This window comes from Cinclus cinclus, chromosome 8 (assembly GCF_963662255.1).
Source record: "Cinclus cinclus chromosome 8, bCinCin1.1, whole genome shotgun sequence".
Lineage (NCBI taxonomy): Eukaryota > Metazoa > Chordata > Aves > Passeriformes > Cinclidae > Cinclus > Cinclus cinclus.
The window spans coordinates 12447042-12461386 of NC_085053.1; the positions used below are offsets into that span (position 1 = coordinate 12447042).

At 38.1% G+C, this 14345-nt stretch overlaps 1 protein-coding gene across 1 annotated transcript in view; it reads left to right on the forward strand.

Moving 5' to 3' along the window:
• PLPPR5 (phospholipid phosphatase related 5) overlaps positions 1–14032 on the forward strand; it is a 41749-nt gene extending 27717 nt beyond the window's left edge. The window contains exons 4-6 of the mRNA XM_062497243.1: positions 3941–4117; positions 5593–5712; positions 14000–14032. Coding sequence (XP_062353227.1) covers positions 3941–4117; positions 5593–5712; positions 14000–14032 — 330 coding nt within the window. The remainder of the gene's footprint in view (positions 1–3940; positions 4118–5592; positions 5713–13999) is intronic.
• The last annotated feature ends 313 nt before the right edge of the window (positions 14033–14345 follow it).

Here is a 14345-nt window from a genome sequence, read left to right on the forward strand (position 1 = left end):
TCTTGTTGCCTTATCAGTGATTATTCACTGCCCACTGATGGACTGGTCTTTGTCAGTCTCCCAGGCCATTGAAATAATGGAGAAATGAAATAGCAGATGCAGAAGGGATCTTCTTACCTTCGTCCCTGGGCCCCAGGCTGATGAAATCAGCAAGGAAAATTATCTTCCCTTCTGGCTGGAGCACCCAGCCTGATGTGTAGCTCCAGTGTAACTAAAATGGGATTCTGAGACCTGTTACACCTGTGTTTGTGTGCATAGATGTTGGTGTGGGTGGGCCTAAAGATAGCTGAAGGATGCCTGGAAATAGCTTGCAGCATAGCCCAGGAATCCACTTTGTCCTGCACTTCACATACAGTTCCTGTTCTTTATGTTAACATGTCTTGCAATGATTTTATTTGTACTAACAAAAGTGACAAACTTCACATGAGACTTGCAGCCTAACACTTTTGAAGTACTTTCCCAGTACAAGCTAAATGGCAAGGCTGTGATTGTACTTGAACTATGGCCTGAGCCAGTCACATCAGAAACCTCACAGGTAGCTTCCTTTGTCTTTGGTGGTGGTGGTGATAATTCATATTTTCACACCCACTTCAATTAAAGGTTTTCTTTCAATTTATGAGGTTCTCTTACTGCCTCACTTCCAGTATCTTGAAGACTGAAGGTCAAATGTTTGTGTTTTTCTGAAAATCTAGTAAATATTGTAATATAGTGTGATCAATCCACCTCCTTACGTGACTCTCTGCCTGTGTCTGCTTACTGGTGACAGTTCTATATCTTTTAACACTAAAATCTTATTTCAGGAAAAAGGAACTGCGGTAGCAGAAGTTCTTTGAGAGAAGATTCACTACTGTTCTGATGTTGCAGGAGAATGTGCAGCCTGCTGTATTAATTCTAACTACTGTATCAATCCAAACCTACATACAAAATCTCTGCTGTTGGTCTTGCTGTTGACTAATTTAAAAGTTTTCTTTCATTAGAAAACTCCTCTCCCATTTTTTGTTCTTAAAAGGAATGGAGATGAAGTTGTTCAGTAAACCTCTTTAGCCCTGTAAAATGTTATAGTGCCATTAATTTCTACAAATGTTCTAAATCACTGAGCTATTTTCCTTTGTTGATACTTAATTTAATATTTATTAAAAGTAAGTGAAGCATCCTGTCATCTTTTCAGGTTGTTTATTCTTTGTCAGTTACTGAGTGTGCTGGTTTATAATTTTTCTACCAGAATCAGGAAGAAGACAGCTGCTTAATTATATTTTGTTCTTAGTGTAAATCAGGTCGTTGACTGTGTCAATGTATTATACTGGAGCTGCAAGAGGCCAAGTTTAAAAATGGGTCCTGAATGAATCCTGCCTTGGAGGAGGCTATGTTTGGTTTCTAGAGTTTTGCAAATACAGGGTTTTTGTTGCACTTTCTCAGGAAAGTTTGACCTGTTTTTTATTGATTTTCTTGTAATGTAATGCTATTTCTTACATAAGTGGTACCTGTTCTTTAAAGCAAATATTGAAACAGTACCTACACAGGCAGAACACACAGGTTATTTTGAACAATGAACTGGGCATGACAATCATGGATGCTCATATAAGGGAGGGGACTTGGCAAATGGTCTTCTACTCATGTGAGGCACAGCATGAATCTGCAGTTGTTTTTCCTCAGTGCTTTGAGTTGGGATTTGAAGGAAAGCTTGGTTGCAAAAACTTTCAGAGAATTTTATGCAGAACACTTTTGGGGTTCAGCTTTGTATTAAAAATGTTGAAATTTGATTGAATTAGAATAAATTATTTGTACTATAATGTGTTTTGTCTTGTTAAAAATTGAGATAATCTTCTTGGGCAATGACCAGTTGTTATAGATAAGTGAATTATGTCACCATGACCTGCCTTTAACAACAAGTTTTTTCCTCTCAGTTGTCATTTCAATTTAATATAACACAATGCATAATTAAATGCAGGATACCTTCCTGCTGTCTTCTCTGTGTCAACTTCATCCAAGCTGTATTTGAAATTTGATTTTCTCATTGTGTATTAAAAATATTCCAGTGTTTTTCCTAGCACCAGCTGTCCTAACACAGTGAATGTGGATCATGGTGGTAGTATCCAGTAGAACAATAAGACTTGCTAAAACAGATGGTTGCTGGGTTAATTCAGTGTGGAGTACTCTGTTTATAGCTTGGAGAGAACCAGTGGGGCTAAAAAGCTGGATATTAAAGTCTCAGTTCTCTTACCACATTTCCACATGGTAGGAGTAACTCACTGAAGACAGCCTGCAAAAATACAAGGAGCTAAGATAGAAGAATAATCAGGAAAGGGAGAGACATGGTTTCTGAAATGGTCTAGGAAGAAGAGAGGAGAATGTGGCTTGGAGAAAAAAAAAACCCAAAACTCTTTTTCCAAACCTTTGCTTTGTCTGAATTAGTAGAAATCTTTCTACTGACTTCTTGTTCATCATACAAAGTATTGAAGGTTTGTGTGTTGCACTTCTCTGTTGTTATTTCAAGGTTGCGATTTAAGATAAACAATCTTAAGATTTTAAGAGTGTTTCATCCTCTAAACCATGGACCTTTCTCTAGTGTTTTGAACAAAATTACTGTTAGATGTTATTCTTTTTAGACAAGTGCTGACCACTACTTAGTTGCTTAATTTATTGTAATTGTAACCACACTTTCTAAACTGCTTCTTGGCTGGATTATTGCATCACTTTGTAAACTGATTCCCTGGTAAATTCCACCGAAGTTTCAGACAGTACAGAAAAATCCCCAGACCAACCCAAAGGACTTGCCCATCTGTTGGCCACAGAAGTGGTACTGCTTCTTCAATGCAGACTCATCTGTTTTCCTTTGCAGTCCAAAGTGATGGCATTACAAACTTGGAATTGGCAGTGAAACTCCATAGGAAATATTTGCATTCTTCTGTTCAAAAACTTAAAACCTGTTTAAAATTTGAAGATTCAGGTTTCAGAAACATCTTCTGCAGAGAGTAGAAACTTATTTTTGTCAAAAATCATGTTGCAGTATAATTTACTTTTGGAGGGTGGGGAAGAGGTGTGTTGCAAGCAGTCTTAATGCCAAGATTCAAGAGAATTGAAAGTCAAATGTTTGGTATTAATTTCTTCCATTGGCTTATCAGAGCTTGGAAAGTGCTGGTTAAACCCAGTGCATTAGTAGTCACTGCTGCACTCTTAGGGCAGAGGAGCTGCTCTGTTATCAGGCACAGGGAGAACTGGACTGCAGTAGGGCAAATGGATTTCTCAGTCTGATGCATAAAACCTGTAGCATTTAGATTGGTTTGTGTGAAGCATGGGGTTATATTAATTCAGCACTTGTTGAAACTATTATTATATTCACTTGTTAAAACTATATTTGTAAAAGTAGATACTGGAATTTAGTTCAATTTTCACTGCTCTTTGCCACTGTTTTTTTACGTTTTCACTTATTTTTGACAAATCGCTAGTTAGTCACATGCAGAAGCGGTGTATGAGGAAGAAAGGCTTTTGCTAATAAAAACAAGATCTTTCCTTATTCCCTTTCTTACTCTGCCTGGCAGCTGGCAGTAGTACTAATAGTACTTCAGGGTAAAGATCTTTTTCTATTACTGTCAACACTGCACAGTGAAAAGTCAGTCTCTACTTCTGTGCATTAATAAATAAATACACAGACTGAGAGTAATCAGATAGGACTTTCAATTTGCCTGGTTTTCTGTAGGCTTTTCAGGTTCATGTAAAATGCAGCTTGGCTGTATGGTTGGATTCTTTTTCAATATCCCCAGGAAAAGGGTGTGATGAGTTTGTCTGCTACTCTACCTCCTAATTTCTTCACACTTTCCCCCCACTCCAGAAAAAAAACAGCAAATACATATAGTCTATTCAAATAAAATATAGAGTTTTTATTCACCAGTTAGTGGGAGACATCCATCAGTCTTACACTTTCTTCCTTTCTAATTTTCAGATGTATATCACCAACACAGTGAAAGCCAGAGGAACAAGGCTGGCAAAACCTGTTCTGTGTTTGGGTTTAATGTGCTTGGCCTTCCTTACCGGAATCAACAGAGTAGCAGAGTATCGAAATCACTGGTCAGATGTAATAGCAGGATTTGTAATTGGAATATCTATAGCAGTATTTTTGGTAAGTGTGTGTCTCTGTTGCTTCTGTTTGAAAAGAATCAATGTATAAGTTTGTATCTCTAAAAAAACCTTCGGATAACTAAATAACAAAAGTTTTTTAATTGGTCATCAGTTTCCTTAGTAATGTTTACTTACATTCAGAAATGTGAAGTCAGAAAAGGACTGATCCAGTTATCTATTTTGACTTCCATATAAACCAAATTGTAACATTTCAAACAGTAATTTTTGAAGCAAGGCCCACTTGCAGGAAATATATATTCATCAGAATATCACATAGTTATGATTTCATGTATAAAGTATTAAATTTGATATACTGGTACTCACACTGATCAGAGAATAGGTAGCATTTGTTTTTCTGGCTTTACAGTAACTCTAAAGAATTTATTTCATGGTGATTCAGGTTTATGTTGAAATTTCATATTATTCTATGTCAAGAAGTCTTAGTTTAGCCTTTTCATTTTCTGGAGCTGTGTTCCAAAACCAGATAGTTAATCACAGTTGCCAATGACTACTGTGTGTGTCAGAAAACTACTTCTAATCTATTAATCACCTTCACTAATAACTGCAGTGCAAGGCTGTAGAATAGAACAGTCACTGCTGTTTAATGCCTGTAGGTTTGTCTGCCTAGCACGCTATAATAGTACTAAATACACCTTTGAAGTTTTTCCCCATGAAAACACTTTTGAGCTTGACTCTTGGATCACAGGATCTTGGTATCCAGATTTTGGATCTGAAAGCATGGCTTGGCTGGGAGCCCTCCCAGGGATGGCTGGGGTGGCTATTTTCACTCCTCTACACATGCAAGGGTAGCTGTAAGTCTCCTTTAAAATGCATCAGCTTGCATTTCCAAATGTTCCCTTCCACAAGAAGGTGTCCAGTAACAGGACATCAAATTTAGTTGTGTTTTGAAGAAAATGCAGTTGGCAAACATTGCTGCTTAGCTGAATGCCAGAATTAGTAGAAGTACAAACTATTGCATATCACATTCTGAGTCCCTGCGTGAGAATCTGCTGCCCTGAGCAGTTTTAAAGTTGCATTCAGACTTGGGCATGGTCCTTGCTTTTTTATTTCCTTTCTTACTCTTCATTTGAGAGAGTCTTTGCTGGTCAAAACTGAGGTGGTACTGGCCTTCCCAGGAGTTTAAGGTTAATGCCATGTGATGCTGCAAGATTCTGTTCATGAGATTGATAATAATTGGTGTTCTATTATGGAGCTTCTGTAATGGATTTTCTTTTAGATAAGAGGTTTTTTTTGGTTCTCACATGATGCATGTACCAGTAAATTGGTAGAACGTCTTTTGTCTTGAAATATTAATTAAGGATTTTCTGTAAAACATGAACTTCGCATTTCAGTGTTTCAACTGTAAAGCTGTGACTAAAGCTGGTGTCATTTCTGCCTAATGATAATTGTCAGGATCAAAGCTTGAAAAAATGAGTTCTTCCTTAGGTATTCTGTTTATCTTCAAATCCCTTCTAGGTTGTTTGTGTGGTAAATAACTTCAGAGGACGTCAGCCAGAACATGAACACTCTCATCTGGATAATCTGACCCAGATGCCCATGATCAGCATACCCAGAGTAGAAAGCCCTTTAGAAAAGGTAATGTCTGATTTTTTAAAAAACAAATAAAATGTAGCTTTCTGGAAGGATGATCACAAACTATCCTGACAAGAGTGCCAAGGTAATCAGATTTAAAATAAAGAAACATGTTAGTGAAGGAGAAAGAAGGAATGAATTTAATTCAGTGACGCCCCTTGGGAGGCTCTTCATGTCATCATTTCACTGCTATAGCTGCTGCTAAACCCATGGAGATAGGCTGAGTAGGTCTGAGGCCCTCTTCGCTTGTGTTCTCAAATAATGTGTGCCTGATAGTCCACAGAACGTAGAAAGTTCTTAGAATGCTTAGAAAGAAAGTCTAACCCCTGGGCCAAGGGGCTTTGCAAGTCAAGTACAAGTGGCATTTATCTTATTTGTTTGTGGTATATCCTCAGCCTGGTGCAGAGCATGGGATGCAGTCCCTTCTGGATCAGCTGTGGGGCTTCTGTCATCAGACATCTCTAACCCCAGGACAGTACCCACTTGGAAGTGAGAGTAGCATGGGCCATACAGTAACTGCACTAACCCTGTGATCTCTTGTCAGAGGACACGGGATTTTAGACTAGGACATGCTAATGACAGTCTCCTGGGTATGCCAAGACTTTTTGCTTAAGTATTCAAATAAAGTTTATTTTAGTTTACTGTGATAATAATTTATATTTTTTGAAGATGATGTGTTAGGTAAGATTGTCTGACTAATTTTATGAGCGAACAAATACTGAAATAAATAACCAAATACATAAACGAAATACAGAAAATATTTCAGACGTTTTTACCAAGGAGAAACTTTGAACTAGTAATGCAAAGTTTAAAGGAAGGTTTACTTTTTCTAATGACTGTATCTGATGTTATTCATTAAAATCTATGGGGTTATGCCCATACTTAAAGATGGCAAACAATCCTACACTGGGTAGAGCACCAAAAGTATTTTTCTGTGGTATTATTTTAATTCCAGATTAATTCTCATAATTTTCTTTTCATGTTCAACATAAGAAAGGTTTTCAACCACTTCCCAATCTGTCTTACTCACTTGAAAGTGGTGGAAGTTGTCCTTTAGTAAGAATTGCTGCCACTCCTGTGATTTTTATTCCTTTCCTTGAAGGGACAGAAGATTTCTTTTCAGAATGGTCTAACATGCCTTTTTTGAACTAAATATGTCTAAGCTACTTCTGCTGATACCTTGTTGTAAGGAGGTCAGAGTCTCATTTGCTTGAACAGGCATTTCAATGATGAATGTGTATCTTCAAAATAATCCATTCAGTAAACTTTCTGTAAAATGTAAAAACAAACCAACCTGTCAGCTGGCCTGGAACATCCACATTGATAAGAACATGTTTTATTTGCATGCTAGGCTCTCATGCAATAGAAGCTATTTCTGTGGCTCAAAAGCCATCACAGGTAATAAGTATACATTCTCTAGATATTGAAATTTTATTTTTTTTTTTCTGGAGATGAAGACTTCATGTTAACTTCATGTCTCTGTCTGGTTTGAGAACCTCTCACTCATGATTAACAATGTTCTTTTCCTGATATTTGGCCTAGTTTGAGATGCTGTGGGAAAACCTGTGGGAATGTGTGGGAGGATGGTGGCAGGAATAATGCTCTGCTTGAAGATAATCACTGCCTTTTGTGAGCTGCTCAGGACTCTGTTATATGAACGAGCTTCTTTCCTTCTGAACCCATATTCTTATGGCAGTAAACAGTAGCTGTTTGCTATCATGCAGCTTCTCTCTAGGTAACTAAACTGGGGACTGACCACAAAGTGATACCACTTGCTGAGATCCCATTTTATGGGTTCATCTTTGTGTTGCAAAGCCTTTCTCCTTTTCAGACAGAAAGGATGGGGTGAAAGTACAATAAAGTGAAGACTGTGCTAATTGCTTGGAAATGTTTTCTTCTGTTTCCACTTCCAGAAAGTTTAAAATTGAATTAGCAAATAATAATGAAGAAGTTACTTACATGTGAGTGCTTTGGGTTTTGAGTTTCTATGAATATTTTTAACTTTTTTAAATGTATTTTTTGTTTAATCTAAAGTTTTAGATAGAAGATAGACCCTGTTAAATAAAAGGCATTAAGAATAATACTTCAGGGAACTAAGGTCTAAATTAAGGTAGCTAATCTAAATTAACTACCATTGCTACAAGAATTTTTGAATTAGTCTTTGCTTTTTAACTCCCTTTTTATTTTACATCATTTGTTCTTCACTGGAGAGAGAGTAATGCTAAATAATTTGTGTGCTATTTGCCTCTTCCTTCTTTAGACACGAGTGCTTTTCACTACATTTCAGTTAGGACTGTTCCAGTTCAATATTCTGAATGCATATAGATTTATATTTTGCTTATTTTAAAACTGTTTTCCTTTATTTTCAGTCTGCAAGCTGCTGTACCAATATTAAAGACAGGCCACTGTCAGAAATTAGCTACTGGGAGTAGCACAAATCCTAACTGCCTGGAGTTACCAAGGCTAAGGCTGTGCAAGCTGAAGCAATGCAGCTACATGACTGGTACTAAAAAATAGTAACTATATAGGTATCTGGGAGCAGGCAATTAAGAATTCCTGCCTTAAAGAATTACTTCATTAGAAATGCCTGCCAGATAGGACACCACTCATTGATATTTTGTAATAAATTCACCCCTAAATGAGTAAGCACCTGATGTATCATACAGATGTAGAAGCTCCTTACTTTGCTGTTTCCAGATCTGGTGCTTGCTATTCCAGTGCTTTCTCCATGGAGAGCAAGAGCTCCTGGCATGGTCACTGTGCTGCCATTATCTGAGTTCTGGTGATCACTAGCTAGTGTGCTTTGAAGTGCACTTAAATAAGCCTAAGTTCTTGTAGTACTCAGAACTGAGCTGCTGCTGCTGCGTAGTGACAAGGTTAGATCACTGTTTGCATGACACTTCTGTTTCTTTGTGGTGCTTGCAGATGGTTTAGCTGTTCTGCATGGGTACCCATACAGTCAAGCTGTAGTTGCAGTGTCTCCTTGAGGGATGCTTGCCAGAGCCTGCTCAGCTTAGTGCTTTTACCTTAATTCTAATCATCCTCAGAATTAATTAAAAGAATGGAAGCCAGGAAACCTCGTCGCTCACCCATCTGCTTTTTTTTCTATTCTGTCTCTGACCTTCTTCATTTCTTACAAGACAATTGGTGTTTCAAGTAGCTGACAGTCTCCTACAGAAAGGAAGCTCTCATCTACCACAGTCAAGATTAGAGAGTCCTGTTCTTTTGCAGGAGTAACTGAGAAATGGGGATATTCTGGATAGTACCTGAAAGAGTTTGAAGGTTCAGCTTCATCCAAATGCAGTCACAAACTGTTTCCTGTTTCAGGGGAGGCTGACATTATTTCATGCAAAAGTCACCTGAAATTGGCCAGGGCTTACAGAGATCTCCTACCCATCATGTAGTAGCTTATGATTCTGCTAGTCTTACTAATTTTTTTTAAGTATTCTAGCTTTGAAAAAAATCAAATACAAATACAACATGGAGCATTTCAGGACTAATGGAGGCAGTAAGTAGAGTACTGAGATGGAAGATTTCAGGCGAAAGCATTGGGTTAGGAGATGCACCATGGTTCATCTCCTGTGACATAATTACTGTGTGTGATTATCTGTGCTTTCTGTAGCTGTTCAGTATTACTTATTTGCACAGTGGGTTCTTGGCAGTGCTCTGTTTGACAGTTCAACTGCATTTATTCCCCCTGGTTCTGCTTGGCATTCCTTCATACTGCTACTTCTGTCAGCAGTGCCCAAACCTTCCCAAGCACAGTCACTGTTCCATGTTACAATGAAGTTTCTTATACTCCCCCATAGGACTGACTATCCCAACATGACTGAACTCAAAAGAGATAGATTAGGTGCTCTCTCCTTCTGCCCTTTCTGAGTTTTAATGGTCATAAGTATTTGGAATTCCTATGGCAACATGGGACATTCTTGTTGCCCATCATATCAGTTTTTAGTGATTATGAGGGTTAACTGTCTCAGAAATCTTCTTGAGCCTGACACAATAATTATTGTTCTATTGTGTATGTACCAAAGGTAACGAGGGTGATAAAATATTCTAGCAATAGTAAGTGTAGATGTTGCTATGAATTTTCCTAGTATTTTTAAAACTGGGAAAGCTTTCCTCTTCAGAATTTAAAGAGTATTATTTTTTCTATTACTCCATCTTGATTACTCATGAGACATAGAACAGCTTCTTCACAATATCAGAAAATTTTATTTCTCAATGTTACTGCTTTTTTCTTGATCTTAAGCATGTTGGTACCAACGCTGAAATTGTTACGTGCCCTGGTGTGCACACAGTACCATGGCCTGGGGAGCCTGGCCTGCTCCCTGCACCTCTCCAGGGAGATCACCTCTCACTGAGCTCACAGCTAATAAGCAAAACACAAAAGTGCTTTAGCTTGTCATACTATGGCCAGATGGGAGAGAGGGTTGTGTCCATTTCTGTTGCTTCAAAAGATTTTAGTTGAGAGGTCTCCAAATACTGCAATGCTTGATGTGCAAAAAATATCTGTAGGTGTCCATACTTGTTTCCGCAGTGTGGTTTGATAAGAGCCCATGTGCTTTCATCAGCTTATAGTTAGTTTTTGGCATCATCGTTCTTTCTTGATAATACAGTTTGTTAAAGGAGATACAATACACCATTGCTTCACACACATGCCACAAACACATACCCAGGAGAGTCAGCTCATAAAAAATCATAAACAGTTTTGTTTCAATGTCAAACACTTGAATTTGTATTCATGTCCTACTCTTCTGTTTAAATCTGCTTCCGGGGGATTGTACAAGAACTACTTCTGATTGAATGCAAACGGTGATCACTACATTGAATGCTCAAACATGGGAAGTGGAACAATATACTCAGTGTGACCTCCTCAAACATACCTATTGTAGGTGTTACAGAATCAAGGCATTAGGCAGAGTCAAGAAGATGCTTTGCAAGGAGCCTCCCTGAAAGCACGCATCCGTAGGTTGCTGTGGTGGCTGTCAGGGCCGGAGCGCTGGGAGCCCCTTGCTCTAAGGCAATGACGTCCGTGTGTGGCTGGGCACAGGCACTGCCCTTCCGTGCAGGGCTGCAGGGGCACCCCCACCTGCCTCCGTGCAGCCTCCTGCACTGAAACTCCTTCCTCCAGCAAAAGCAGAAGATAAACTCTGCTGGCTCAGAGAGTTGTATGATAACATTATTCTCATTTGATCAATTTTCCTAAAGTACTACAGTAGCATTTTACTACTTAACAAACTCTGCTGTGGGAAAATTTACAAATTTTACAAATTCCTGTTTTCAAAAAGGGAAAAATCTTTTTAGGATTATGACTGTTTTTGAATATTTCTAACCATATCAATAAGAACAAAGAAAAAGTATTTAAATATGTATAATGAAAACTGCAAACCCCAAAATGCTTAATGTATTTTTGCAATGCTTTGACATTATAGCATTGCTTATCAAAAGAAATTCATTAAAACTTAACAGAAGATATCCAGGTGTGGATAATTTCCCCCAGAAACCTGCACTGAAGGCTTAGCCTTTGGCTTTCCTTTTGTGTTGGTGGTGTGAGAGCACGGTTACGATGCATGCTTTGCTAACCAGTCTGGTACTGTCCTCTTAGAATGGATGGTACAAACGCTGGTCTGCCTGTCTGTGAGAGCGCTGCCATTGAGCAGACCCTCAGCATTTCTGATTCTTTTGACAACTGTAGGGAGAATAATTTCCCATGGAGTTGGAGAAGCTGAGGTCTTGTGCATGGTTTTTTTGCTTGTCTTCCTGCATCTGTGTGAATCTGTTTGCTGACAGATCAGTTAGTATCTCACTCTGACCCTTGTCACAGCAAATCTAAGCAGAATTAAGAGAGTTGAAATGTAGTTATTCCAAAGTAATGCTATTTGTTTGGGTTTTTTTTTCTGGAGAGTCTCAGCAAGGCTTATTTGTAGTTTTGCCTGAGATGATAGCATGAAAAAGCACAAGTAACCAGACAGTTGCATGAATCTGTATCAGTGATTCTTGCTGTCAGCAAGTGATCAATTTTGACCTAGTTATGCATCGCCCTGCTGAGTCCATTGGAAATGGATCAACAGGCCTACAGTAGGGTCCAAATCAATAGGTCCATGATCAGCAGCTTAGCAGTTCTCTCTGAGGGCTTATTTTAAGGAAGGAGGATTTTCTTCTGTGTTATTATATCCCATGCACTGCATGTCTTCCCAGGATGGTGACCTGCTCATTTTGGAAATATAGCTGGCAGGAGTGTGAACCACATTCTGCTTTCCCTAAATAATCCTTATCCACTCTTGAGTTAATGCCACATGAAAGAGCATTTGATTCTCTGCATCACAGACAAATGTGTGTCACTTAGGGATAGCACAGGGACTTGAAAGAATTGATTGAAATAAAGACAAATTCTTTTTTTTTCCCTCCAGTTCCTCATTTTTAGAACATTTTCCTTATGAAGAAAGTGAATAATTTTAGACTGAGGATAGTTTAAGTTGACAGAATGATTCTTGAGGTCTAAATGAAGAAAACAAAGTAAATACTATGAAGAAAACGTTGTCATAGTCTCACAGCACCTCCAGAGTCATTGAGTTTGCCCACTGTATCATCTTTTGTATACTCAAAACAGAAGATGGTGAGCCAAACAAAATGCTTGGAGTTGATTTTTTTTTTTTTCTAATAAGGAAGTCTAATTTGCATTTCTTCTGCCGAATAAAAATCTGCAAGCAATAATATTTGTTAATATTTTTTACTGAAAACTTTTTCATAGAAGGTTGCACTCTTGTATTATTTCTAATGCATTTTTTAAAAAAACTGGCAATGGTTTAATGATTGTTGTTTGTTTAAAACACATAAATTCTGTTTTGGGGAAGGATATACATAGATGCTTGCTGTTAAATAGTGTTCTTTTATGAAAGCTGTCATAAAATACAGCAAGAACATTGCTAGAGCTAAAATGCATATTGTAGGGGAGGTGGAAGAGAGCTTCTCCCCCTGGACACAGTACAGTCATGGCACAGTGGGAGAGGGAACAAAGCTGCCAGCCTGGCTTGGAGATGGGTGCATAAGGGCCAGCTCTCCAATCAAATTATTTCTAATTTCCTCTCTCTAATGTGAAAAGGAAAGATGTCTGCCAGTCTTCCCCTGCTCAGACTGATAGACAAATATTCTGGGAGTTTTAAGAACTGAGAAATAGAAACTTACATGGTGGACATTGTTTTTGTACAGCACTTTTTATGCTGTGTGATAAGAGATTTTTCTGAAGGACTTCCCTTAAGCAAAAAACGGAAGATCCCACTATCCACATGCCTCTCCTCTTCAGCTCACATCTCTCTTCCGAGTTTAATCTGCCCCAGGAGGCAAAGTGATGAGAAAAATATGCAGTACTTTGCTTGGTGTTTTACCCTTGTGTGTGTTTTTGTGCTTGGGAACAAACACATGACTTAACTTCAAGGCTCCCTTTGCTAACTTCACCATTGCATGTTTTGTAAAAAAAGGTGTCAGTCAAGGGTAATGTGTGCCCCAAAGGGAAATACTCTTCCTCTGGATCCTGCACCTCACTGTGTGGTTGCCTTCCCTTCAGATGTTTGCAGAGTCACTTGCTTAGGTTCGAGTATGAAAAAGCAGCCAAGCTCTTTGGGATACTGCAGGGTTTTAGAGTTGCACATGGAACGTTCATGTTCCAGTACACATCTCAGTGTTCCTGAGAATCGTCTCATTGAAGGAAAGAGGAAAATGTTCTTAGACTGCAACTGGACACTGGTGATTCTGAAAAAAGAAAAATTTGAGTATGAGTTCTTAACTGCCAAATGCCATTTGATTTCAAACATTTTGCTGTGTGATTCAGTGCCATGGAGCTCGTGGGGAAAAAAATCTTTAAAAAATTAATATTAAAATTGTATTTACACTGAAATAGAGTATTACAGTCTGTCAGAAACTGACATTTTTATTTCTCAGAATAGCATAGCAATAAAAGTACAGCTAACTCAATTATCCACATGTAATTTAAAATTAAACTTAATTTAAAACAAACCAAAGCCATCTAAAATTAAAATATAATAGAACCATCCACATAATTACTTTGTTCAGCATACTTCCCTACCCAGTCTTTCAGCAGTTAAGAATTGCTATGGGAGTGAGTTAGACCACTGCAGTGAAAATCAGTTTTATTTACATCATCCTGCAATTGCCCCCAAGTACAAGGCTGCCCTTCAAGCACAGGAGGCAAAAGTTTTCACAATGGTGACTGCTGTCTATCTGTGTGGTTTTGTGGTTTTTATCTGTTTGTTTTTCCTTTAACTCGTAGAACCACATCACGGCCTTTGCAGAAGTCACATGATGTTGATGCTGATGTATATTCACTCCATTGGACTTCATCTCTTTTCACAGCCCACACATGATATTTGCAGTGTATCAAAAATAAGGAATTTTTAGAAGTCCTATTTCTGACTTGATTTTTACATCACTAAAATGATACCAACATTTTGAAGAATTCTTAAATATTAGAACGTCACTTTACTTTCTAGCAGAAATATTAACTGTTTACTTTTATGATGGAATGGGACAAATTGAGCACTAATTATCTGACATTACCCTCTATTTTGGCTTCTCATTGTTTTCAGTGGTTCATGTACCTATTCCAACAGTACTTT